The 23,527-nt window shown below is 49.7% G+C and overlaps 2 protein-coding genes across 9 annotated transcripts in view; one reads left to right on the top strand and one right to left on the bottom strand.

The window, feature by feature from the left end:
• The window catches only part of baiap2b (BAR/IMD domain containing adaptor protein 2b), a 45,644-nt gene extending 29,443 nt beyond the window's left edge, over positions 1-16,201 (top strand). For 2 of the 8 annotated variants that reach the window (XM_062474219.1, XM_062474212.1), the window contains 9 exons: positions 2,177-2,329; positions 3,714-3,935; positions 5,873-6,068; positions 6,779-6,980; positions 7,094-7,165; positions 7,561-7,732; positions 9,160-9,197; positions 15,270-15,461; positions 15,668-16,201. In XM_062474219.1, the coding sequence (XP_062330203.1) occupies positions 2,177-2,329; positions 3,714-3,935; positions 5,873-6,068; positions 6,779-6,980; positions 7,094-7,165; positions 7,561-7,732; positions 9,160-9,197; positions 15,270-15,336 (1,122 nt within the window). In that variant the 3' untranslated portion in view covers positions 15,337-15,461; positions 15,668-16,201. Of the gene's footprint in view, positions 1-2,176; positions 2,330-3,713; positions 3,936-5,872; positions 6,069-6,778; positions 6,981-7,093; positions 7,166-7,560; positions 7,733-9,159; positions 9,198-9,470; positions 9,517-10,108; positions 10,213-14,614; positions 15,246-15,269; positions 15,462-15,667 lie in introns of those variants that run through there. The other 6 variants (XM_062474216.1, XM_062474213.1, XM_062474218.1 and 3 more) reach the window with 6 other exon arrangements.
• A 2,278-nt stretch (positions 16,202-18,479) lies between these two features.
• Positions 18,480-23,527, bottom strand: part of aatkb (apoptosis-associated tyrosine kinase b) — a 32,218-nt gene continuing 27,170 nt past the window's right edge. The window contains 4 exon segments of the mRNA XM_062474281.1: positions 18,480-20,583; positions 20,795-21,013; positions 21,119-21,263; positions 21,344-23,527. The exon segment at positions 21,344-23,527 is cut by the window's right edge and continues 1,405 nt beyond it. Of these exon segments, the coding sequence (XP_062330265.1) occupies positions 20,555-20,583; positions 20,795-21,013; positions 21,119-21,263; positions 21,344-23,527 (2,577 nt within the window). The 3' untranslated portion in view covers positions 18,480-20,554.

Raw genomic sequence — 23,527 nt, 5'->3', positions numbered from 1 at the left:
CTAGCCTCGGAAGGGAGAGCTAGCCTCGGAAGGAGAGCTAGCCTCTGAAAGAGAGCTAGCCTCGGAAGGAGGGCTGGCCTCAGAAGGAGGGCTAGCCTCGGAAGGAGGGCTGGCCTCGGAAGGAGGGCTAGCCTCGGAAGGAGAGCTAGCCTCTGAAAGAGAGCTAGCCTCGGAAGGAGGGCTAGCCTCGGAAGGAGGGCTGGCCTCGGAAGGAGGGCTGGCCTCGGAAGGGAGAGCTAGTCTCGAAGGAGAGCTAGCCTCGGAAGGAGAGCTGGCCTCGGAAGGAGGGCTGGCCTCGGAAGGAGGGCTGGCCTCGGAAGGAGGGCTGGCCTCGGAAGGAGGGCTCGCCTCGGAAGGAGGGCTGGCCTCGGAAGGGAACCTTTGGTCTGAGATCGACACAGGAGTTGGTGCTCCTGGATGAACTGCATGCATTAACAGTGCTTGTAATATTGAGCTGACTAATGACTGGAACATGTTGCTGCTCTTTGATGTGGATATCAGGAAACGGCTCCAGCTCCCGATTGGTTTAGAAATGTTTCCTGTTTCAGTCGGTTGAAAGGATTATTACCCAAGTAGCCTACTTTACCAGCTGGTTACCTCAGCGTCTCATGCACTTTACACACACACACTCACGCACACACTCTCGCGCACATGCGCACACACACCCCACTGAGGTTGGACTCGAGGCAGACAGCCTGTGGATAGTATGACACACCAGAAACTCTAAAACATGTCAGTCCTCTGAGAGCTCTTAAGAGCTCATCACACATAACACGTGTGTGTGTGCGCGTCAAGCGGTGGTGGGGTAGGTGAGGGGCTCTGTGTGGAAGGTGGTAAACCTGGGATGTAAATTGCAGTCAACACCTGCTTGTGTTGCTCTAATGAGCTTTGTAATGGTGCTGACATTTACATCTGTGTGTGTGTGTGTGTGTGTGTGTGTGTGCTCAACGAGAACTATTACTCCTCCTGCTTGCATGTGTCATCTGATGAGTCTGTCGCAGATGCAAGTCAAGTAACAGGAGCATGCTGTTGCCATGTAGAAGGGTTGGCTGTTCCGGAGGTGATTCTAGCTGTGGTGAAGGTGGATGAGTATGGGTTCATCATGGGCTGAATCCTGTGTGTCATGAATGACTAACGCTACCCTGACACTGCCATTATCAGAGATGACGTCACATGCTGCACTGTGACAACACACTGTGGGCTACAGGATATCCGTGCCTCCCCAGAAACGGGTCACTTCAGTATTTAGTATTTAACGTTGAGCTTGAAGCCAGCATCTTTGCCAACAAAATGTCAGATGCAGATTGAAATGACTGATTCTATTGAGGGACCAAATCTTTGAAATTCCATTCAAAGAGGAATTGCAGGGAGACAGGCAGGCAGGCAGGGAGATGAGCAGACAGGCAGGCAGACAGGCAGGCAGGGAGATGAGCAGACAGGCAGGCAGACAGGCAGGCAGGGAGATGAGCAGGCAGACAGGCAGGGAGATGAGCAGACAGGCAGGCAGGCAGGCAGGGAGATGAGCAGGCAGACAGACAGACAGACAGACAGACAGACAGACAGACAGGCAGGCAGGGAGGGAGATGAGCAGGCAGACAGACAGACAGGCAGGCAGGGAGATGAGCAGACAGGCAGGCAGGCAGGGAGATGAGCAGACAGACAGACAGACAGGCAGGCAGGGAGATGAGCAGACAGACAGGCAGGCAGGCAGGGAGGGAGATGAGCAGGCAGACAGACAGACAGACAGGCAGGGAGATGAGCAGGCAGACAGACAGACAGACAGACAGGCAGGGAGATGAGCAGACAGACAGGCAGGGAGATGAGCAGGCAGACAGACAGACAGACAGGCAGGCAGGGAGGGGACCTGGAGACAGAATTCTCAGGAAAATGTGGGTGCTGGAGGCCCATGCCTGGTGGGTGGGTGCCTGGGTTCTCACCAAGGGTGGAGAGTCCTGAGTGGGTGGAGGTGGGGGGTGGAAGGATGTATTAATACATGGAGTGGGATGGTGAGAGCTGTTGAGAGTGAAGGTGTTTGCAGGCAGGTATTTACATGTTGGATCTGCTTGTGTCTGACTGGGAGAAGAGATCCTTCACATCTCAGAAGATGAAGCTCCCATTGTCGGAGCCAGATTACCAAGGTCCAAATACTTCCCCCATTTCCATTTCTTCTCTCCAGTATGTGGAGGCCATCAGCGGTAAACAGAGCGAGCTGGACAGCTGCATCTCGGAGGGCTACAAGGCGGCGCTCTCTGAGGAGAGGAGGAGGTACTGCTTCCTGGTGGACCGCCAGTGCGCCGTGGCCAAGAACAGCAGCGCCTACCACAGCAAGGTAACCCCGCCCCTGCCCCTGCCCCCGCCCCTGCTGGCTCCTCCCTTCCTCCATCCTAACTGGCCGTAGTCATGGTTATTGACGGGGGCGGAGAGAGTTGAGAGGAGGAGGTGTTGAGAGGAGGTGTTGAGAGGAGGAGCAGAGGGGGTGGAGAGGAGGGGGTGGAGAGGAGGGGGTGGAGAGGAGGGGGTGGAGAGGAGGAGAGTGGTCCAGAAGTTGATGATCACCGTGATGGAGTGGGTGTGTGGGCAGACTGTGTAGACAATACGGACATTCAGAGAGGGAGGGAGAGAGGAAGAGACGGCGTTTTAAAGCAATTTTGCGAGATGAAGGGAACTGCATGTGTCTCAGTTTAAGATGGCAACAGTGTAGGGAGAGAGTGAATCTCTCTCTCCCCACACCCGGTTTAACTGTCCTGCGTGGCACTGTCCCCCACCCTGCAGCCTTCTGGGAGACGGCCACAGTACACAGCCCTGCTGCTCCAGCTAGGTTAGGGAAGGAGTGAGCGCTGAGCGGGAAGATAAGGACACCATCTGCCAGCGGAGTTTATCATCCCGCTGGTGTACCTCACTCTCCACCCACGGTCACACAACACACACACACACGCTAGCTACATTACCTGGCAAGTACACACTGCCAACTGAAAGAGATTACTCACTCACTGCGAGTGAATCCGCGAAAGCAGACAGTGACTGAGAGACATACTGACTGGCTGAAAGACCGACACACACACAGGGAGGGAGGGAGGGAGGGAGGGAGGGAGGGAGGGAGGGAGGGAGGGAGGGAGGGAGGGAGGGAGGGAGGGAGGGAGGGAGGGAAAGGTCAGAGAGGGAATATCAAATGAAACTGACCAACTTGATGTTCAGGTCAATGTTGACATTTCTTCATATGCTCGATTGGTATCATGCTATAAAATAAGCCAGTTATTTACTGTATACAATAAATAAATAATACATCTGGATGTAGTTATGCTGCTCCTGCGTGCTTTCTCTCTCTCTTTTCTTTCTCTCTGTTGTTCTCAGTTGTTCAGACTCCCACTGTCTCTCCCAGCAGGACTGGGCTTCGTCACGATCCCTGAGGTTCAACCTGCTACTGGATTGTTGTTTTCCAACCTACAAGCTTTGACCTGATTTTAATGTGTTTTATGTCCCTACTCTCGTGTGTGTGTAATATCAAATGCAAAGTTTTAAATTGTTTGTAAAATAGACCTCCCTCTCTCCCTCCCTCTCTCCCTCTCTCCCTCCCTCTCTCGCCCTCTCTCTCTCTCTCGCCCTCTCTCCCTCTCTCCCTCTCGCCCTCTCTCCCTCTCTCTCTCTCTCTCTCTCTCTCTCTCTCTCTCTCTCTCTCTCTCTCTCTCTCTCTCTCTCTCTCTCTCTCTCTCCAGGGTAAAGACATGTTGGCCCAGAAGATCCCCATGTGGCAGCAGGCCTGTGCTGACCCCACCAAGCTCCCTGACCGCGCCATGTTCCTGGCCCACCAGATGACCGCCTCGGGGGGCACCCACCACCCCTCCAAGGGCAACCTGGTGATCTCGGAGCCCATCCCCGGGGCCAAGCCCCTCCCTGTGCCCCCAGAGCTGGCAGCACTCATGGCAGGTGGTCAACAGGTGAGTCCGGTTCCTCTCCTGGTTACCTCCTGAGGTAGTTCCATAGGAAGTATATTCAGATTCATGTGAATCGAATGTCGTGCTCAAGTCATCAGGCGTGAAGACTGGAGGTCCTATTGTCAAAATCTGTCCCAGTAGATTGTGGAAGATTCATTGTCTAATGGGAAAACTCCACACACACACACACACACACACACATATATATACACATACACATACAAACACACACCACGAATGGGATGATTACATTACAGGAGCTCTCAGTGCATCCACACACACAACACTACACATCATGATACCCATTCCACATATGCAAATCAAGTTGTTAGCTTGGTGCGGTAATTAGCATGTTGCTAGGAACCAAATTCCTGTGGCTCCCTTGCCTGGGAGCCTGCTCTCTGCCTGCCAGCCTGCTCTCTGCCTGCCAGCCTGCTCTCTGCCTGCCAGCCTGCTCTCTGCCTGGGAGCCTGCTCTCTGCCTGGGAGCCTGCTCTCTGCCTGGGAGCCTGCTCTCTGCCTGGGAGCCTGCTCTCTCTGCCTGCCAGCCTGCTCTCTGCCTGGGAGCCTGCTCTCTGCCTGCCAGCCTGCTCTCTGCCTGGGAGCCTGCTCTCTGCCTGGGAGCCTGCTCTCTGCCTGGGAGCCTGCTCTCTGCCTGGGAGCCTGCTCTCTCTGCCTGCCAGCCTGCTCTCTGCCTGGGAGCCTGCTCTCTGCCTGGGAGCCTGCTCTCTGCCTGGGAGCCTGCTCTCTGCCTGGGAGCCTGCTCTCTGCCTGGGAGCCTGCTCTCTGCCTGGGAGCCTGCTCTCTGCCTGCCAGCCTGCTCTCTGCCTGCCAGCCTGCTCTCTGCCTGGGAGCTGTGTTTGTGTTTTCTAATGTCCTGAGAGGAAGCCTCTACAACTCAAACAACTGCTGCTAATGAGGATTGCACAGTACGAGGCAGCTCCAGAAAGGTTCTGCTGTGGAACGTTCCCCAGAGACGGAGCCCTGAAGACAGGAGAACCCTGCTCTGACATCTGTACAGACAGCCTGGCATCTATTGGTCCAGTCTGTCATCTATAGGTCCAGTCTGTCATCTATAGATCCAGTCTCATCTATAGGTCCAGTCTGTCATCTATAGGTCCAGTCTCATCTATAGGTCCAGTCTGTCATCTATAGGTCCAGTCTGTCATCTATAGGTCCAGTCTGTCATCTATAGGTCCAGTCTGTCATCTATAGGTCCAGTCTCATCTATAGGTCCAGTCTGTCATCTATAGGTCCAGTCTCATCTATAGGTCCAGTCTGTCATCTATAGGTCCAGTCTGTCATCTATAGGTCCAGTCTCATCTATAGGTCCAGTCTGTCATCTATAGGTCCAGTCTCATCTATAGGTCCAGTCTGGCATCTATTGGTCCAGTCTGTCATCTATAGGTCCAGTCTGTCATCTATAGATCCAGTCTCATCTATAGGTCCAGTCTGGCATCTATTGGTCCAGTCTCATCTATAGGTCCAGTCTGTCATCTATAGGTCCAGTCTGTCATCTATAGGTCCAGTCTCATCTATAGGTCCAGTCTCATCTATAGGTCCAGTCTCATCTATAGGTCCAGTCTGGCATCTATAGGTCCAGTCTGTCATCTATAGATCCAGTCTCATCTATAGGTCCAGTCTGGCATCTATTGGTCCAGTCTCATCTATAGGTCCAGTCTGTCATCTATAGGTCCAGTCAGTAGCCATGTGACTATCCCTCAGCTCCCCGCGAGAGAGACGGTTTCTTCACACGATCATTCATAATACTTTTCCCTCCAATTCAGTTGATTGATCTCCTCATTAAATAGCATTTCCTGACCCAGTTCCAGACTAGCGGACTCTCGTTACTGTTGATGTGATAACTGAACGTTACGCAAGCGCGCTTTGGAGATGTGAGCGGGGACCCTCTCATGAATATGCAAATGTTTCTGGCTGCAGAGGCTGATGGGAGCAGGGGAGGGGATGCTGAACGGAACGACCAACGCCCACGGAGGAGAGGACTACCAGCGCTGGATGGAGGGCAAGCGTGTCCAGGCCAGAGACTCTCCTCAGCCTCACAGGCAGGGCAGCGAGGTCTACTCCAACACCCTCCCTGTCCGCAAGGCTGCCCCGGTCAAGAGCAAGACCGCCCTGGGTAAGGCTGATCTCAAGGCCCCTGGAGAAAGACCTGGATGGAATGGCGCATCTTTGCCCCAGTCGGTTAGGGTTAGGGTTAGGTTTAGGGGTTAGGGTTAGAGTTTAGGGTTAGGCACACCGAACAGGCACACCGATAAATAAAGAAAAAGTCCACCAGTCCTCCACTAGTGGACCTGGAGGGCCGATTTGTGCTGGGGAAAGAATACCTTCAGTAGACCTGCTCGACCGCAGGAGGGTTTCAACGCTGTGCTTAGAAGGAGCTGAATGGGATGAAAAGACTCCATTAGCTCCTTCCTTTCTCCTCGTGCCTTTTAATGATCATTGGTGGCCTCTCGCTGAATCACCTCCCAGAGTAACAGCAGGCTCTAATGGAAGCAGGCCAGGGCCGAGAGGGATAGGCACGAGAGCGGAACACAAGGAGAGACCAGGGATGAAAATAGATGAAGGACAGAAGCAGAAAAAGTCACCTAGGAGTTACGTTGTTTCACCACGAACACGGTCTTGCCTTTATCTAAGCACCAGCAGAGTCCAGTGTCGTATTCCTTTTGGATTGTTTCCAACACTTAGAAACCCCCTTCTTCTAGAACTTAACGTGCAGCATCAGGTTTTTCATGATCAAACGTCATTTTACGATGCCTATTCTCATCCAGTCATATACCTGTTGATTGACAGTCTCCCCCTCCTATCCCCTGCTCTCTCCCCTCCCAGCTGAGAACCGCACCCTGCCCAGGTCCAGCTCCATGGCTGCTGGGCTGGAGAGGAACGGCCGCACCCGTGTCCAGGCCATCTTCTCTCACGCTGCTGGCGACAACAGCACCCTGCTGAGCTTCTCGGAGGGCGACGTCATCACCCTGCTGGTGCCCGAGGCCCGTGACGGCTGGCACTACGGCGAGAACGACAGGAACAGGATGTGAGCGGACCACAGCGCGATTCTGAATCCTGTCGTGTTCATGTTTTTTTTTAATATGTTTTCATTTCTGCTTGTGGATGCTTCTGAGTGCTGATTCCCGCTCCCTTCCACAGGCGCGGCTGGTTCCCCTTCTCGTACACCCGGGTGATCCCTGAAAGCAACGGGGACAAACTCAGGGTCAACAAGTAAGTGTTCCCGGTCTCTTGTCGATCCCCCACACTCAAGGATTCAACCCTAACCCCAACGCTCCAGTCCCTGAAGAAAGAACATGACCATTGTGTATTTCTTCAGACTCTGTGTAATTGGCAATTGGAAATTCTGACGTGATCAACATCTTATGTAACGCGTGCGGTTATGTAAATCCATTCCATGCCACACGTCAGCACAGGAAGTGCATACATATTTCATAGCGGTAATGGGAACCCGAATTCTCCTCTGGGAAACAGAACCCCTGATTCGGGTGACATCATTGTCATGATCAACCATGCAGCAGCATAAGTGTGAGTGGAACTAACCAACTGTGTGTGTGTGTGTGTGTGTGAACGTCTGTATGTGTGTGTGTGTGAATGTGTGTGTGCAGCAGTCTCCAGCTGGGGAAGAGCAGCAGCACAGGGAACCTCCTGGACAGAGAGGACACAGCTCTGGCCAGCCAGGAGTACGCCATGTCCTCTCGCCTTCTGGCACAGGGCGCCATGGCAACGCACAGCCGCCAGCAGCGGCCCTACAGCGTGGCCGTGCCGGGGTTCCCACAGGTGAGCACGCACACACACACACACACACACACACACGTATATTCAGGTGTCCTCTCTGGCCGAGTCTTGCACGTCTACAGCCTTGTGAAAATGTTCTAGAACATTAGCGTACCGGAAGACTAATCCGTTTCCCTCTGCTTCACACACTCCCTCGTGTGTGTGTCTGGTTAGCAGGTATGAGTGTGCATGTATGTTTGAGAGGGAATGCTTGTTTTCGTGTGTGTGTGTGTGTTGACAGAGCTCAGACTGGCTGGCTTTGTCTCTTGAGGAAAGTGCTTCTGACAGGCTGATAAGAGGGCTTAGCCCTCCAATAGGAAGCAGGGAGGAGAGAGAGAGACAGGGAGGAGAGACGGAGGAGAGAGGGAGACAGGGAGGAGAGAGGGAGACAGGGAGGAGAGAGAGAGACAGGGAGGAGAGAGGGAGACAGGGAGGAGAGAGAGAGACAGGGAGGAGAGAGAGAGACAGGGAGGAGAGAGAGAGACAGGGAGGAGAGGGAGACAGGGAGGAGAGAGGGAGACAGGGAGGAGAGAGAGAGACAGGGAGGAGAGAGGGAGACAGGGAGGAGAGAGAGAGACAGGGAGGAGAGAGAGAGACAGGGAGGAGAGAGAGAGACAGGGAGGAGAGGGAGACAGGGAGGAGAGGGAGACAGGGAGGAGAGGGAGACAGGGAGGAGAGGGAGACAGGGAGGAGAGGGAGACAGGGAGGAGAGAGAGGGAGACAGGGAGGAGAGAGAGAGAGACAGGGAGGAGAGAGAGAGAGACAGGGAGGGGAGGGAGACAGGGAGAGACCGATGGACCATGAGACACGAGAGAGAGGCACAAAGGGAAACACACAGACAGAGAGTGCGAGAGAGAGAGAAGACACAAAGCGGAGGCAGTGTTACATAACTCCACACCTTCAACTCCAGCAGCCACTCCCCCTGTCCTTCCTCCCCCTCTCCTCTCCTCCCCCTCTCCTCTCCTCTCCTCGCAGAGCTCTGGAGGTGGACAGGCTGATTCCCAGGCTGTAATTACTCTGCAGACATTATGGAACCACTTTAATTTTTTTCTGTAGTTGTTGAAAAAAGTTTCAATGCTAAACTTCTCCCGTTTCTTAAAAGAATCTCGTTTAAGGGATGACTAAAGCAAAATGTCAAACTTTTTGTCTGTGACAAAGGGAATGTGTACAGCATTACTTCACAAAAATCTTCTATCCGAGTGCTCTCAGGCTTGCACCTACCCCTCAAGTTCTCTTCAGAAAAGTTAAATCTTCTGATCTGAACACACTGCATCTCTCTGAGCTATGTATTGCTAGTGCCCCCTTCTGGATAGTAGTGATACTGCTACTGTTATTTCATAGCACATATGTAGCTGTACCTGTATAAAAACTACAGTTAGTTAAATGTAATTGAGTGAAGAGTTGAAATTGTTTGTTTTATATTTTCACAGCAAAGACATGAAGAGTATGAGGGCCACTTCCCCACAAGGTAAGACTCCAGATTTCATTCTCAACACATGCAGGTGGTGCTTGACAGCTCTGTAAGAAGGGTAGACCAGATAGGCAGCCCCACCCCTGTGAGGCCCAGGAGAGCCCATACAAGAAAACAAGTGTCCACTTTTATCTCACTCATCACACAGAAAACATTCCGGTCTTTTTTGTTTTCCAGTTATTTCGTCTTTGTCGAGTCATGTTTCCATTGTGTTATTTATTTATGTTGTATTGTTATGTTTTTTAATTTTTTATTATGTCAAATTTTAAGTTGATAAGACGTAACGATGGTCCGGTTCAGCCGTCCACAGTGCAGGGTAAGATTGTTGACCCTGACACCCCCAGCCCCACTTCAGACCATGTCCCCTTCCTCATCTCCCCCTGTAAACACCTCTCTCTGTTTCTCCCTCCTTCTCTGACATATCGTTTCCTCTCGCTGTCCTTAGGTTCTGTCTTTATTTTCTCCTTTTGTTCATTCACCTGATCTCAAGGAAAGCCCCTTGCATGCCCCCCCCCCCCCCTCCTCATAGCTGTAGCCCCCCCTAGTGGCCACACACAGCGGTGTCCTTCAAATCCAGCACACACAAGTATTTCCATTTAACTGCCAGGAAGTTTACTTTAGCCTCACTCGAACCACCTTTTCGCAAAGTTACCCACCCACTCACTCCATACCCAGATGATGTTAGCTCAGCCCAGTTAAAACATGTTCAGAGATTTGTCAACGTATCACGTGAGAAGCAACGTTTGCCTGCACCCTTCGTAGACTAGGACTGGGGTGGTAAGGACCGAGAGGGCAGCAGGGGGGGGAGAATAAGCCCCCCCCCCCCAGCCCCCCCTCTTCTGGTCCTCCACCATGTGACCACGTACTTCCCTCACCTGCCAGATTCTCCCTCTCTCTTTGTTCCACAGTTCATCAGAGGGCAAATTGATTTCGACAGTGTGAGAGGACAGACAGACACACAGACTCAGCCTCTGCTCCCAGTGCACAGACGGCTCCCCCCTCCCCCCCTCCCTAGTGCACAGACGGCTCCCCCCTCCCCCCCTCCCTAGTGCACAGACGGCTCCCCCCTCCCCAGTGCACAGACGGCTCCCCCCTCCCCCCCTCCCTAGTGCACAGACGGCTCCCCCCTCCCCCCCTCCCTAGTGCACAGACGGCTCCCCCCTCCCCCCCTCCCTAGTGCACAGACGGCTCCCCCCTCCCCCCCTCCCCAGTGCACAGACGGCTCCCCCCTCCCCCCCTCCCCAGTGCACTAGGACAGATGCCCCCCCCCTCCTCATCCCCCTTGAACTCGTCAAGCCAATCCTCAACCCTCACCTTTCCCTATTCCTTCTGCTCACTGCAATACAGCCAAACCTCAAGTCCCTCCTCACCACAAGGGGGCGTGTTCTCCCTCCCCTCCCCCCTCCCACCCCTCCTACTAAGCTAACGACCCTTGCTAACAGCGAAGGGCAAAAGGAGAACTCTGTTGCCCCCCCTTTGTGAAATCAATGGAATGGACTTCTCTGAGGAACTTGTTGTTTGCTTGTCTTTCATGCATGTACTCATGTGCACTGTTGTTTTATGAATGGGTTAGTCTCCCATAGCTAATAAAAAGGGTTTTAACAGTCGTCAGTTAAGGTGCAAACTTTGAAAGGATTTTTTTTAATATATCGCAGTGTCGGTTAAATTGATTATCCAAAGAGGGCTGTAATATTGTAAACATTGTCATGATAAACCAAGGGCACTTTAGCTGATGGGTTTTTTTAACAGAATGTTAAAAAACTTGACAGTAATTGTGAGTCTCTGCGAATGTCCGTTATTCTCTTCAGCAAGACGCTATGTGTCACGTGTAGTGAAATAACTCCTGTGTCATTGAATTGTTGTTAAAAGTATTGGTAGGACTCAGACAATGAATAGATGACCAGAATGTTTACTGTAAATACATGTGCCATACACAAATGATCTATATATCATCAGTTGACGAAATAGCACTAAAGGACTTGATCTTATGTTTTTCTTTGACTCACTGTAAACATATATTATGCTATCTGTTACGAATGAATTCAGAAGCTGTTGTAACATGTCATCGTTACCGACGGGCAATGTTAAATACGCCCCTTCCCCTCGTCATAGAGGTGCTAGGGGTCCTTTTGAGGATTCGTTGTTGTTGTCTGAATACGATACCAAGGCTGAATGAGGACAACCTACCCTGACCCCTGGAAAAGATGCAGTGCTAGGCTAGGTTAGCGTCCATGCATGAAAGAAAAACCCTCTGCCTCTCCCCACCCCCTTCACCCCACGTTCCAAAGGTGCTAAACAACACTGTGTGCTAACAAACTCTCCCATTCACACCCCTTTAAAAACAGTTTTGTCTGCAAGTTATACGATTATCAATTAACACGCAATGCAATTAGCGGCATGTTTCGTTGCCGAGGTCTGTTATTTAGTGAAGCCTAGATGGCTAAATTTGATAGCAATAATACAATTGGATTGTAGACACACTGGCTTTTGTCATTGATTTGTATCACATGCATCTCGGTCTGCAATACTTAAACTGATCATATTGCGACCTGGAAGGAAGAGGGGTTAGTTTGTGGTTGAAACTTCATTCAGCCTTGTTGTGCTTCTGTCCTCTGTAATGGATCTCTGTGTCAGCAGCTGTGATCTCTGCCAGTCTGTCCATGTGGTCAAATAAAGACTAGTCTGTTTGTCTGTATGTCAGACACACTCTCCACTATCCTGTCCCCGTGAGATATTCTGCAATGTCCCCTTTACCTGGACATCTCCTTTGAGAGCTTTTGACACGATAATGACAGCTTGCTGAGAGAGAGGAGGACACGTGTATCCAGCTCTGTGTGCCTCCATCACCAACCCAAATGTTGTCCTTGCTACGTGTTGTCTCTGCTCTTTCTCTGGCTCCCCCACCCTCCCCTTTCTCTCTCTCTGTCTCTGTCTCTGTCTCTGTGTGTGTGTGTGTGTGTGTGTGTGTGTGTGTGCATCTCTCTGTGCGACCTAACCCATCTCCCCCAAGCTTTGCCCATCCCTGTCCATCTCTGTTCTGGTACATTTAGAGACAAAAGTGGAACGACTGGAAGCTGCCAGTGTTTCTTCTTCGTCCACTAGACTAAAGGTTCAGGTATGAGTGGCACATCTGCCTGCAGCACATCAGTTCTCTGTGGCGATCAATAACAAGCATTATATTTCTATTTTGTGGTTTCATTTTTGTTGTAAAAAGATCAGAATATTGTACAAATTATTGATATGCATGCTTTGGGGACACCAAAACAGTGTAATGTTGAAAATTACCTCAAATGTATGGTGACTTTTTACTCTTAAAAACCTGAATAAATAGTTCTTAATTTGAGAAATCTTGTGCATGTATATTCTTAGAATGTACAAATGGAACAGTATGAGTGCTTTTGCATCTTAGGAATTTGATACCTTGAATTACGAGAGGTACTGTAAAACAGGCACTTTTGTAGTAGCTCAGTTAGGATGTTTGGGAAACCAATTAAACAGCAGAGTATAATTGAAACATGGGGAAAAAACTAAACTGAATTCTCTAAATTGTACATACTACAAGCATAATCTGATATGAGTCTCCATGGTAACCTTTGTACTCTTCAGAAATCAAACACCCTATCAACGCTTTCTCCCTCTTGGCCTCAACCCCCCCCCCCCCTCACATGCTTAGACGACACAACCTCCACTTACACATTTGGTGTCACCCCCCAGCCCCCAGCTGGAGTGCTGCCCAGGGGGTCTGAGGGCGTGACCCTGGCAGGTGAAGGACTGATCCAGCAGAGCCTGTGTCCTGTGCTGCTCCTCTAGAGTCAGAGTTAGGCCTGACCTCAGAGGGGGAGCATGTGGGGTCAACAAACCTGCTCATTTAGAGAAACACTTTGTTCCTTTACCAGACACTTTTATCCATAGAGACGTACACAGGGAGAATTTGAACCTGCGATCTCTGGATCACCACTCAGGGGAGTCCCTGTTCAGGGCACTGGCAGGGGACGGGGTGTGTGTGGATGGAGGGAGAGAAGAGAGAAGAGAGACTGGCCCTGTCAGAACAACTATTTTGTTGATTATTATTAGATGAATGACCTTTTCATAAAAAAGGTTGTTGTTGAGGGTGTTCCCCTGCATGTGTGTGTGTGTGTGTGTGTGTAGGGGGGGTGGTCCTGTACCTGAGGTACAGACCAATCGTACTGCATCCTCCTCCTTCCTGCCCTGAACCACCTGCACAACCACCTTCCTGTATGTCTGCTTTGCATTGTTTGCTTACGTCGGCCATGCAAGTGATGTTGCAAATGAGGTAGAGGCTGTTTAGAGGTTGTTTAGCACGCTCCTGTGCTGAGGGGCCCTGTGTGACTGAAGGGATCTGTTATAACCACATAATGAGGAAATCCTCTTTGGTCTCACGAGAAATGTTCCTAACCAGGGAGGTCAGTGATTTGCCTACCACCTCAGCCCAGTTGGTAAACAACAGTCTGAGCCCTGAGGCATAAACGTCAGGGATATGACCTGGTGTTCCTTTAGCAGACGCTTTTATCCATAGAGAAGTACACAGGGAGGATTTGAACCTGTGATCTCTGGATCACCACTCAGGGGAGTCCCTGTTCAGGGACTGGCAGGGGACGGGGTGTGTGTGGATGGAGGGAGAGAAGAGAGAAGAGAGACTGGCCCTGTCAGAACAACTATTTTGTTGATTATTTTTAGATGAATGACCTTTTCATAAAAAAGGTTGTTGTTGAGGGTGTTCCCGTGCGTGCGTGCGTGCGTGTGTGTGTGTGTGTGTGTGTGGGGGGGGGGGGGGGGTACTGCATCCTCCTCTTTCCTGCCATTGACCCCCAGAGCTCCGCCTGCGCCTGCTACAGGTACCTCCTCAGCACACGTAAGCCCCGCCCCCTTCTGCGTCCTGCACACCGCTGGTCCATTTCAATGTTGTTTCGTCCATAAATGTGTTTGTGGGACGTACTTGCGTATTTTGTTTGTTTGTTTGTGGTGTGTGAGTTCGTTTCGTATCTCTGTGTGTGCTTGCTCGTCCAAATTTCTCCCCTCTCTTTTCTGTTAAGACTTTGTTCCGGTAATTTCTTGTTTGATGCGATTGAGAAGAAGCCGTCGTATGATGGACAGTTCAACCTTAACTCTGATTTAAGTAGGACAAACCAAACAGACTTCTGGGAAATGTATTGAACCAACAACAATCTGTTTATTTGACAACTACAATTCCGTTCACTCTTCTGTACGTGTCAAATAATCCATATGGCTCGAATGTATTGTATAGTTTTAACTTCTGTAGTGTTAAGTGAAGAAATTGTACTTGTGTTATGTGTGTGCAGTGGTTATAGATATACAGTTGTGTTTAACATGAATGAAATACACTTTGGGAAGAGTAAGGATGTTCATATCCAACGACTGTCTTTTTATTTCAGTATGGGGCCTGAGTTTGCCCGCTTTTGAGTGAACAGGACCCTTTGTAAGTGGAATGATTCCTTCAGCCAAAGCATTGTTTACTTCCTGTCCAGCTCTGTTGACTTCCTGCTCTGTCACATCTTCTGTCATGATCTGCCTCACATTCATTGGCTGTGGCTCTCACAAGATCTAACCTCATCCATTTCCGCCTCATGATTGGATGTTGACCTTTATTTCTCAGACCAATCACGAGTGAAGGTTATTTGGGCGGTAAACTGCAACATTCAGCATGTTTGACCATTATAACTGTAGCGAAAAAACATGTCGCCTCACATGCATGACTTGGTCTCCATAATTTCACCTCTATTCAGCTGAATGAAGCATGTTTTGTCCTGCTACCTCCAAGACATGCTGACAGTGTTTTGTCCCCTACATCCAAGACATGCTGCCAGTGTTTTGTCCCCTACATCCAAGACATGCTGACAGTGTTTTGTCCCCTACATCCAAGACATGCTGCCAGTGTTTTGTCCCCTACATCCAAGACATGCTGCCAGTGTTTTGTCCCCTACATCCAAGACATGCTGCCAGTGTTTTGTCCCCTACATCCAAGACATGCTGTCAGTGTTTCCTGGTGTGTTGGTGACATCTTGTCCACCTGTTCTCTTGTTGCTGCAGTGACCCTGCGGAGGAGGACCAGCCCCAGCCTGTTGCAGCAGATGACCAGCCTCCCCTTCTCAGTTAGAGGCCCAGCCTTCCCTCCCCAGTTAGAGGCCCAGTCTACCCTCCTCAGTTAGAGGCCCAGTCTACCCTCCTCAGTTAGAGGCCCAGCCTTCCCTCCCCAGTTAGAGGCCCAGCCTCCCCTTCTCAGTCAGCCAGATACCTCTGGAGCTGGCTATTCAAACATCAAGACCTAACCAACCATCATTCAGTACCTTGCCTAACCTTACGATGAATTTACTTATACAGCTTTGTGTAATAGGAAATAGTAGGTTGAGCCCCACTGTTAAGAGACCGGGTAATAAACTGACCATTAGTTAAGGACCTTGAGGAAAGTTCTTGACTTTTACACGCAGTTTGGTCAAAAAGTGTGAATGTTGGAGTAACTAAGATGACAATGGGTTGTACAATAGATACATAAATAACATTTCATTTGTGAGGTAAATGTTTTTCAGTGTTATTTTGACATTTGAAAGTGTTCATGGATCATGTACTGTAAAAAGTAGGCCTACCAAAACAAGGCAACATAAAATGGGATTTGTAACAAGATTTTCCAGATGTATTTTCTGCCATGTACTAGAATCTCATTAAGAATGTATTTGTATATAGCCTAAACAAAATCACAAAGTAGAGACAAATATCACAAATAACGATTAAACTAGAGGGTACAAATTGTAAAGTGTGCTTGCAGCCGCCGCAACGGGGCAGTGTATTGAACTATAGGCTATCACCTCCACACCTATTGTTTCAATTAATGTCCATAATGTTCAAATATTTGGAGACACCAGTTTCCATCGGGTGTAGGCCACCTATATTTTCACGTTACTATACTAAAGGACAAACACAACTGACACTACTGTATCTGTAAAAAACAAACAATAAATGAATAAATAAAAGAATTTAACGTGATTCATTATTAAAGATTGCATCGATTAAAATACAACATACGTTTGTGGCTTGTTTAAAGGTAATGCTATCATCATGTTGCTATACATAGCTAGCTAGTAAAAGGGGTGACCTGACATCTTCGTAGTAGTCTATGACTGTTGAGCTGACCTTCTACTATAGGCTACACTAGGTAGCAAAAACCTTAAGTATTTTCATAAACTTGTTACATTTGTATTGCTGCCAACATTTGATAGCATGAAGGGGTAAGTGTCTTTTGCCACAAAAACTTAAATGTTTCCTAAACCGTGCAATGGACACTTCCAGAAAGTAACTGCAACGAGCCCCACATCTAGTGCGCATTTCATGTCTACAGTCAGTGCAAACACTGAAGGACGAGCTGATATAAACACACTAAGAAAGTATAGTGTGTGTGTATAGTGTGTGTGTATAGTGTGTGTGTGTATAGTGTGTGTGTATAGTGTGTGTGTGTGTGTGTATAGTGTGTGTGTGTGTGTGTGTAGTGTGTGTGTGTGTGTGTATAGTGTGTGTGTGTGTATAGTGTGTGTGTGTATAGTGTGTGTGTGTGTGTGTGTGTGTGTAGTGTGTGTGTGTGTGTGTATAGTGTGTGTGTGTGTGTATAGTGTGTGTGTGTAGTGTGTGTGTGTAGTGTGTGTGTGTGTGTGTAGTGTGTGTGTGTGTGTGTATAGTGTGTGTGTGTGTGTGTGTATAGTGTGTGTGTGTGTGTGTGTATAGTGTGTGTGTGTATAGTGTGTGTGTGTGTGTGTGTGTGTGTGTGTGTAGTGTGTGTGTGTGTGTGTGTGTGTGTATAGTGTGTGTGTGTAGTGGCTCATGGTGGGACTGGGACATCATGGCTGGGATGTTGACCAGGTTATCTTTCTGAAACACTGCTGATGTTTGTCCTTCCTGGTGTGCAGGTAGAAACACTGCTGATGTTTGAGTCCTTCCTGGTGTGCAGGTAGAAACACTGCTGATGTTTGAGTCCTTCCTGGTGTGCAGGTAGAAACACTGCTGATGTTTGAGTCCTTCCTGGTGTGCAGGTAGAAACACTGCTGATGTTTGAGTCCTTCCTGGTGTGCAGGTAGAAACACTGCTGATGTTTGAGTCCTTCCTGGTGTGCAGGTAGAAACACTGCTGATGTTTGAGTCCTTCCTGGTGTGCAGGTAGAAACACTGCTGATGTTTGAGTCCTTCCTGGTGTGCAGGTAGAAACACTGCTGATGTTTGAGTCCTTCCTGGTGTGTATCCTTAAATCCTGTGGTATGTAGTCTGATGAAAAAAATGATGTCCATTTCTTTGTATTGGAGGTAAATGTGTAACTTGTTGATTATAAATTTGATTAGGATTATAGTATCAAGTCATATACAACATCAACCATCCCAGTCTGCTGTGAACGTCACAACACTCACATCTCTCTTCAGGTATGGTGCACTTCTCAGACAAACATTACAAATTCATTGTATAAGTCTGACATGTATTGTCTTCCCAAAAGCTTAGAATTTGTCAGAATTTATATCGGTATTGAATGAACAAAGCCTGCAACATCGGCCAACAATCACTGAGTAACTTAGCTCTTCTCAGGCTACTTGTGGGACTGCAGTATACTACAGTATGCTACAGTATACTTGCATAAAGAGCTTAAAGTAGATGTAGATAACTTACTGCTTCTCATTTCTGAATGTACGGATGATGGGTGCAGAAGTGAAGCGGCTCAGGTTGGGCTGAACTCTCTGTCCAGCCTCCCTCATGCTGAATCCATGGTTGAGCAGGTCGAAGGGGAGGTTCTAGACCGGTTCTTCACCCTACTGTACTTACTGTAAATCGCTCTGGATAAGAGCGTCTGCTAAATGACTAAATGTAAATCCAAAGGTCCAATCAGGAGCTAACTGTAATCACCATAACAACTCACTCATTCAACGTTGGCCGCAACCTCTGTGGGTCACGCAGGTTGTGTGTGTCATTCGCAACAAGTAGCTAATCGATTTGCTAACGGTAGGCCTACCTGTTTCTTCCTTAGCGAAAATCATGGCGTGACCAAACCCGCCAAAATGCGAAAAGTTGATTCCGAAAATCACAAATTTCAGACAGAGTGGGCTGACAAGTATGCATTTGTGCTGCCAGTGGGGAGCACAAAACCGATGTGTTTAATCTGCAATGACACGGTTGCTCTTGTCAAATGTGGAAACGTGAAACGTCACTATGACACAATTGCATACCTGCTGGTGCGAAGGAGGAATGTGTCCTACGAAATGACGACGAACAGTAACGTGTAAAACAGACTTTATTTATATTTCATATACAGTAAGGTAGAGAAAGTAATTATGTGCCGAGTCAGCATGGGGGCACATATTACCAAAGACTTATTCCCTAAGACGTGGTGCTGTTCGTATTCCACGATCAGTACAAGGCCAAATCTGCTTCCCGCTCACCTCCGTTAAGGGTTAACGCCCCAGTATCTTCCATTGTTGTTTGCCCTTGACGTCCGTACGCATCTTTGGCAACAATAAACACAAACGGTTCCTTTCACTCACACCCTCTACATGTCACCAGATATTCTTAAAATACTTTTTGGATTTACAAAAATAGTACAGACAACTGTTTAGATGGGACTATTACTAAACTATTACAGAACATGATAAAGCTCCCGAAGACAAATAAATAACTTACTTTCTGCTTTCGTGTGGGTCTGTTGGCTTGGCACCCTGGTCCAGTGACTAACAGGCTTGAATAGTGCTGTTAAACTATGCTAAGCTAAAATCGTTTGTTCCTTTTGAACCATTCACGTTCTACACACATGAGGAAACTGGGAAGTCTATAGTCCAGTATGTTTGAAATCATAGAACTAACCCACAATGATATAATACCATCCCTAGCTGAACATACAGCGTACTTTGAGACATCAGAAATAGTTCTGCTGTGAAAATGTATCAAACGTCTGCTTATTCTCAGTAAGTAATTTTTGGGGGTTTTAATCTGGTTTTTGCATGAAACTAAACATACTAAAGACGACCACCTTAAAATCACACATTTATTCCTGCCTTCATCCAATTGCATCTTGATATCTTGAAAGTGATTTCACCAAAGGATTTACTATAAAATATGCTACTGTATCAGTGTATTATCTAGCTTGTTCTTAATACTTCTGAACTGAAACTGCTCTTGTGAAAAGACAAATATTTTTGTCTGAATATGAACTGCACAATAGTCCAAATATGACTTGGATCACAGTAAAACCATGCGGCCAAAATGTGTACAGCCAGTATACAGCATGTGATGAGGTGTTGAGCTTTACACAAGGAATAGAAACAGGCTTCGAATCCCCGCTCGGCTTCAAACGTGACCAGCCAGAGAAAAGAAGAGCGATATGTTGAGGACGCATGGCAATACGATATGCTTCTCGAGCCCACAGTGACACGTACGTGAATGCAAGACTCATAGACATGTTGATACAGCTCTCAAGTGTTCACATGTATGCCACGGTATGTACACAGGGGCCAGAGCCTGTGGCTCTGACAGGGGCTAGACAGGAGCCTGGTTCTGGTGACTGTGATACAGTCCAAACATATGGTGCAGTAGAGTTCCACTCGTGGAACCACAAAATGTTACAGAACCTCAACCACTTTCACACAAACAGTAGTTCTGAATGGCCTAAACTGTGTGTTTGTTCACCTCAGTGTCCTAACTTGATCCAGAGCTGTTTGAACATGTAACATTATATTACTTGTGATACATTTATAATTTATGGCAATGCAATATCTCTTCCAACTAAGTCCTTGGTACAGTCAGAAGTTCTAGAACGAATCCTCTGATAAGGAGCGGGAAAGGGAGTGGGTCGATCCTCTCTCCCATCTCTCTCTTCTCCCCTCTCAATGTGGTGTCCATGGTGTTATTCTGTCACCAGCAGCTTACGCCATGCTGGTTTCTTCATTCTACTTAAATAGATTACAGATGAGAGGTGAACACGGTGGTAAACTAGTGATACGTTCCAAACATTGTCCTTTTTTTCTCTCCCTTACCAAAAATATGTCAGATGCAATGATAAAGATTTTCATCCTGCATTCAAGGTCTTTGCAACATATATTACTCTTGAGTATTATGTTGTTTCTTTTTTTTCTTCTTTTTTTTCTTTTTAAATCTGTTGTCTTTCGGAGTGACTAGAGGAACTCCATTCTCAAATTGTCTGGACAAGATAAGAAGCACTGTCTTAGTGTTCAAAAACCTGACGTCCCAAAAGCACAAATACAACAGATCTTCTTAGAGGGGTGGGTCCAGACTCTGGAGTGTGATGTACTTCCTGGATGTACTTCCTGGATGTACTTCCTGGATGAAAGAGTCAATCTACTCCCTCTCCCCTTCCTCACTGCTCCCTGCAAGACAGAGAAAGACAGACAGAGAGATGGAGAGATGTTCATACAGCGATATTAACAAGATAAAGACACCCTTAAACTACACGCACAATGAAGGAGCATTTCAAACATGTGATTTCAGAAGGAGCTTCCTAAACTGCTACTGGGTATCAGTGTTTCCCACAGCACGATAGAATATTCTAGAACATGTTCCCTGTCAGAGAAGACCCACCACCAGCGGTGTCCATGTCCGAGTCGGACACGTGTGTGATGGAGAAGCGAGTGACGCTGGAGGGAGACACGGTGAAGCGAGAGTAATGCGCCTGCTTGGGCTCCGCAGCCTTGGTGGTGGGGGGCAAGCTGAGCTTGGATACAAGGGAATCTGAGTCGGCCATCTTGGATGTGGGCAGAGGCAGCAATGGGAAGTCATCCTCCCATTCGTACCCTGCACCTGTGAGGATGGGCAGAGGACCAGAGGGGTAAAGGAGATGTGTGAGGCTTCTTGATGTAGAGTATGTTCATACACTTTGCCGTGGACGTTGGAGATTCTACTTACTCTCCTCAGAGATGTTACCATCCGAGGAGTCGTCAGAAGTGTGGCTGGCCCTCTCTGGGGGGGAAGACCTGCCCTGTGAAGCCGACACCCTGGACCCCCCCACAGGGGGGAAGACCTGCTCTGCCAGCTCCTTGGTAGGGCTCTCCTGGGAGAGGGGAAACAGCGTTATAATTGGATCATGAAACATAACGAAGAACCGTAACAATGTGACCAATCCTCACCCACCTGGTCGAACAGGTAGACCGTGACGTCATCAAAGAAGGACACAACCTTCCTCTTGCGCTCCAGGTCGTCGCAGAGCGTGTCGGTCAGCAGGGCGGGCATCTTGAGGAGGCTGCGCAGGTTGTGGGCGTCGCTGCAGTCGCTCACCACGATGGGCACCGGGTGGAACTCCTCCTCCTCGCTCTCCTCGCCGGCGCTCTGCTCCTGGACCCTGTACACACGCAGCTCCTCGTCCGACTCCTCGCTGTCGTCCGTGTCGCCGTCCTCCTCATCCGCCTCCTCGCCCCCGTCGGCCGTCTGACGAGCCTCGAGGCTTTCCCCCGGGGGGGGGCGAAGGGGAGAGGAGGAGGAGAGAGGGGGAAGAGAGGTGGGGGTGGGGTGTGAGCCATGCGTGGCCAGTGTGTCGTGGTCTGCTTCTCTGAGCACGGTCTCTGAGCTGTCACTCGGTATCTCGTAAGAGCTGATTACGCTGCCGTCTTTGTCCTCCAGCATGTCAGGTACTAAGGCTTCATCGGGGTCCTCCATTTCGGCTTGTTCTCCCTCCTCTCCCTCCTCCGTCTCCTGTCCATCCTTCTGTTCTGTAGAGCTGTTTAAGAGGGTGCAGCGGTCTCCACTGAGAGCTCCCAGTGCTTCCTCCATGGCCCCCACCACCTCGGCTGCCCAGTCCCCCAGAGAAGAGCTCTCCTCCTGGGAAGGCCATTCTTCCAAGCCGGCCTCGCCCATGGAAATGGAGCACTCAGGCCCTTCCTCCTCTCCGGGAAGCTCCAATCCCAGCCCAAGCCCTTCATCTTGGGCACGCTCTTCCATCACACATCCCTCGCTCTCCAAAGGGGAGGAGGAGAGATAGGAGTTGACTTGAGATGAGTCGGGGAAAGGGCCGTCACTGTCAAAGAGCTCTACCCTTTTAAGGGACCCGCTTTTCATCTCCGGGTCGCTGTATTGGTTCTCCTCCAGACGGGCTTCTCTCTCCTCCATCTTCTCTTCCTCCTCGATCAGCCTCTCCTCTCTCCTGTCCTCCTCACCTCCCTTATCCTCTTCTTCTTCTTCTTTTGAAAGCAGTCCATCTCCTTCGTCCCTGGACAGTCTCTCGTTCTCATAGTCAGAGAAGTAGGCGGAGTCTCTGTAAGGGTTTTTGTCACTGAGTGACACTAACGCCTGGTCCCCAGTCTGAGGGTCTGTCTCCGCCACCTCCTCCCCCAGGGTTGGCTCACCGTCACTGGGCACCACCTCCGCCTCACCCTCCTGCACGTCTTCCTCCTCCTCCATGACACTGATGTCCAGGGGAGGCTTCGTCAGAGTGTCCCTGTGCTCGTGGGGCTCTTTGGGGACAAACTCTGGGCTCTCGTTGTTCTCAGTGTCGTAGCCGCTATCCACCGCCTTGGGCGAGCTGGAGGGCCGTGAGGATGCGGGGCTGAGCCCTTCGCAAGAGCCTGCCCCCGAAGGCAGGTCCATGGAGTCCATGGAATCGGGGGTCCCCCCCTGCTTCTGCAGGGGCTTCAAGGCCACCGGCGAGGAGATCAGGTCGCCGGCCTCGTCTGCGAAGATCCCTGAGGTGACGTCGGTGATGTCATCGGTGATGTCATCGTCGTCGTCGGCGTCGCTGCAGTCGAGGACATCCACCAGGCTGACGCTGGAGCCGTCCACACCGCTATCCACCGTCTGACTCAGCTCCCAGTCAGGCTCGGCCGTGGCCGATGGGACGGCCGTGTTGGCCGGAGAAGGAGGGGCTACGTTCGTCACAGCCTCCTCCTCCACTGTGAGTTCCTCCATGATCGGGTCTCTTTCGGTAACGTCTCCTTTCTGCTCTGCGCTGGAGGTGTCATCTGGAGTCACGTCCACGTACTTCTCTGGGAGGTCAAACGGAGGGTCGTCCTTCCTGGTCAGGGTTTGTTTGGACACAATCGGCCCCCCCGGAGCTGGAGAAAGATTCACACCCTCGTCGTTGCTCGGTATCTCGACGATCTTATCCGCGGTGTAGTCGTCATGGCTGTAGTTGCGGACCTCGAGCCCCGTGAGCGGGTCGACAAAATGTGAGTGGCAGCACTCGCCTGGCAGCGTGGCCTTCCCCTCCCCCTCGCCCTCGTGGCACAGGTAGATGTAGGCGCTGCAGTCGACGGCAGGCACCAGAGGGCAGTGTTTACCCAGGCCTAAGCTGCTGGAGTCTTTTGTGGAGGCCTCCAGGTAGTG

The sequence above is a fragment of the Osmerus eperlanus genome, chromosome 12, assembly GCF_963692335.1.
Source record: "Osmerus eperlanus chromosome 12, fOsmEpe2.1, whole genome shotgun sequence".
Taxonomy (NCBI): Eukaryota; Metazoa; Chordata; class Actinopteri; order Osmeriformes; family Osmeridae; genus Osmerus; species Osmerus eperlanus.
This window is presented reverse-complemented; position numbering and strand designations above follow the sequence as displayed.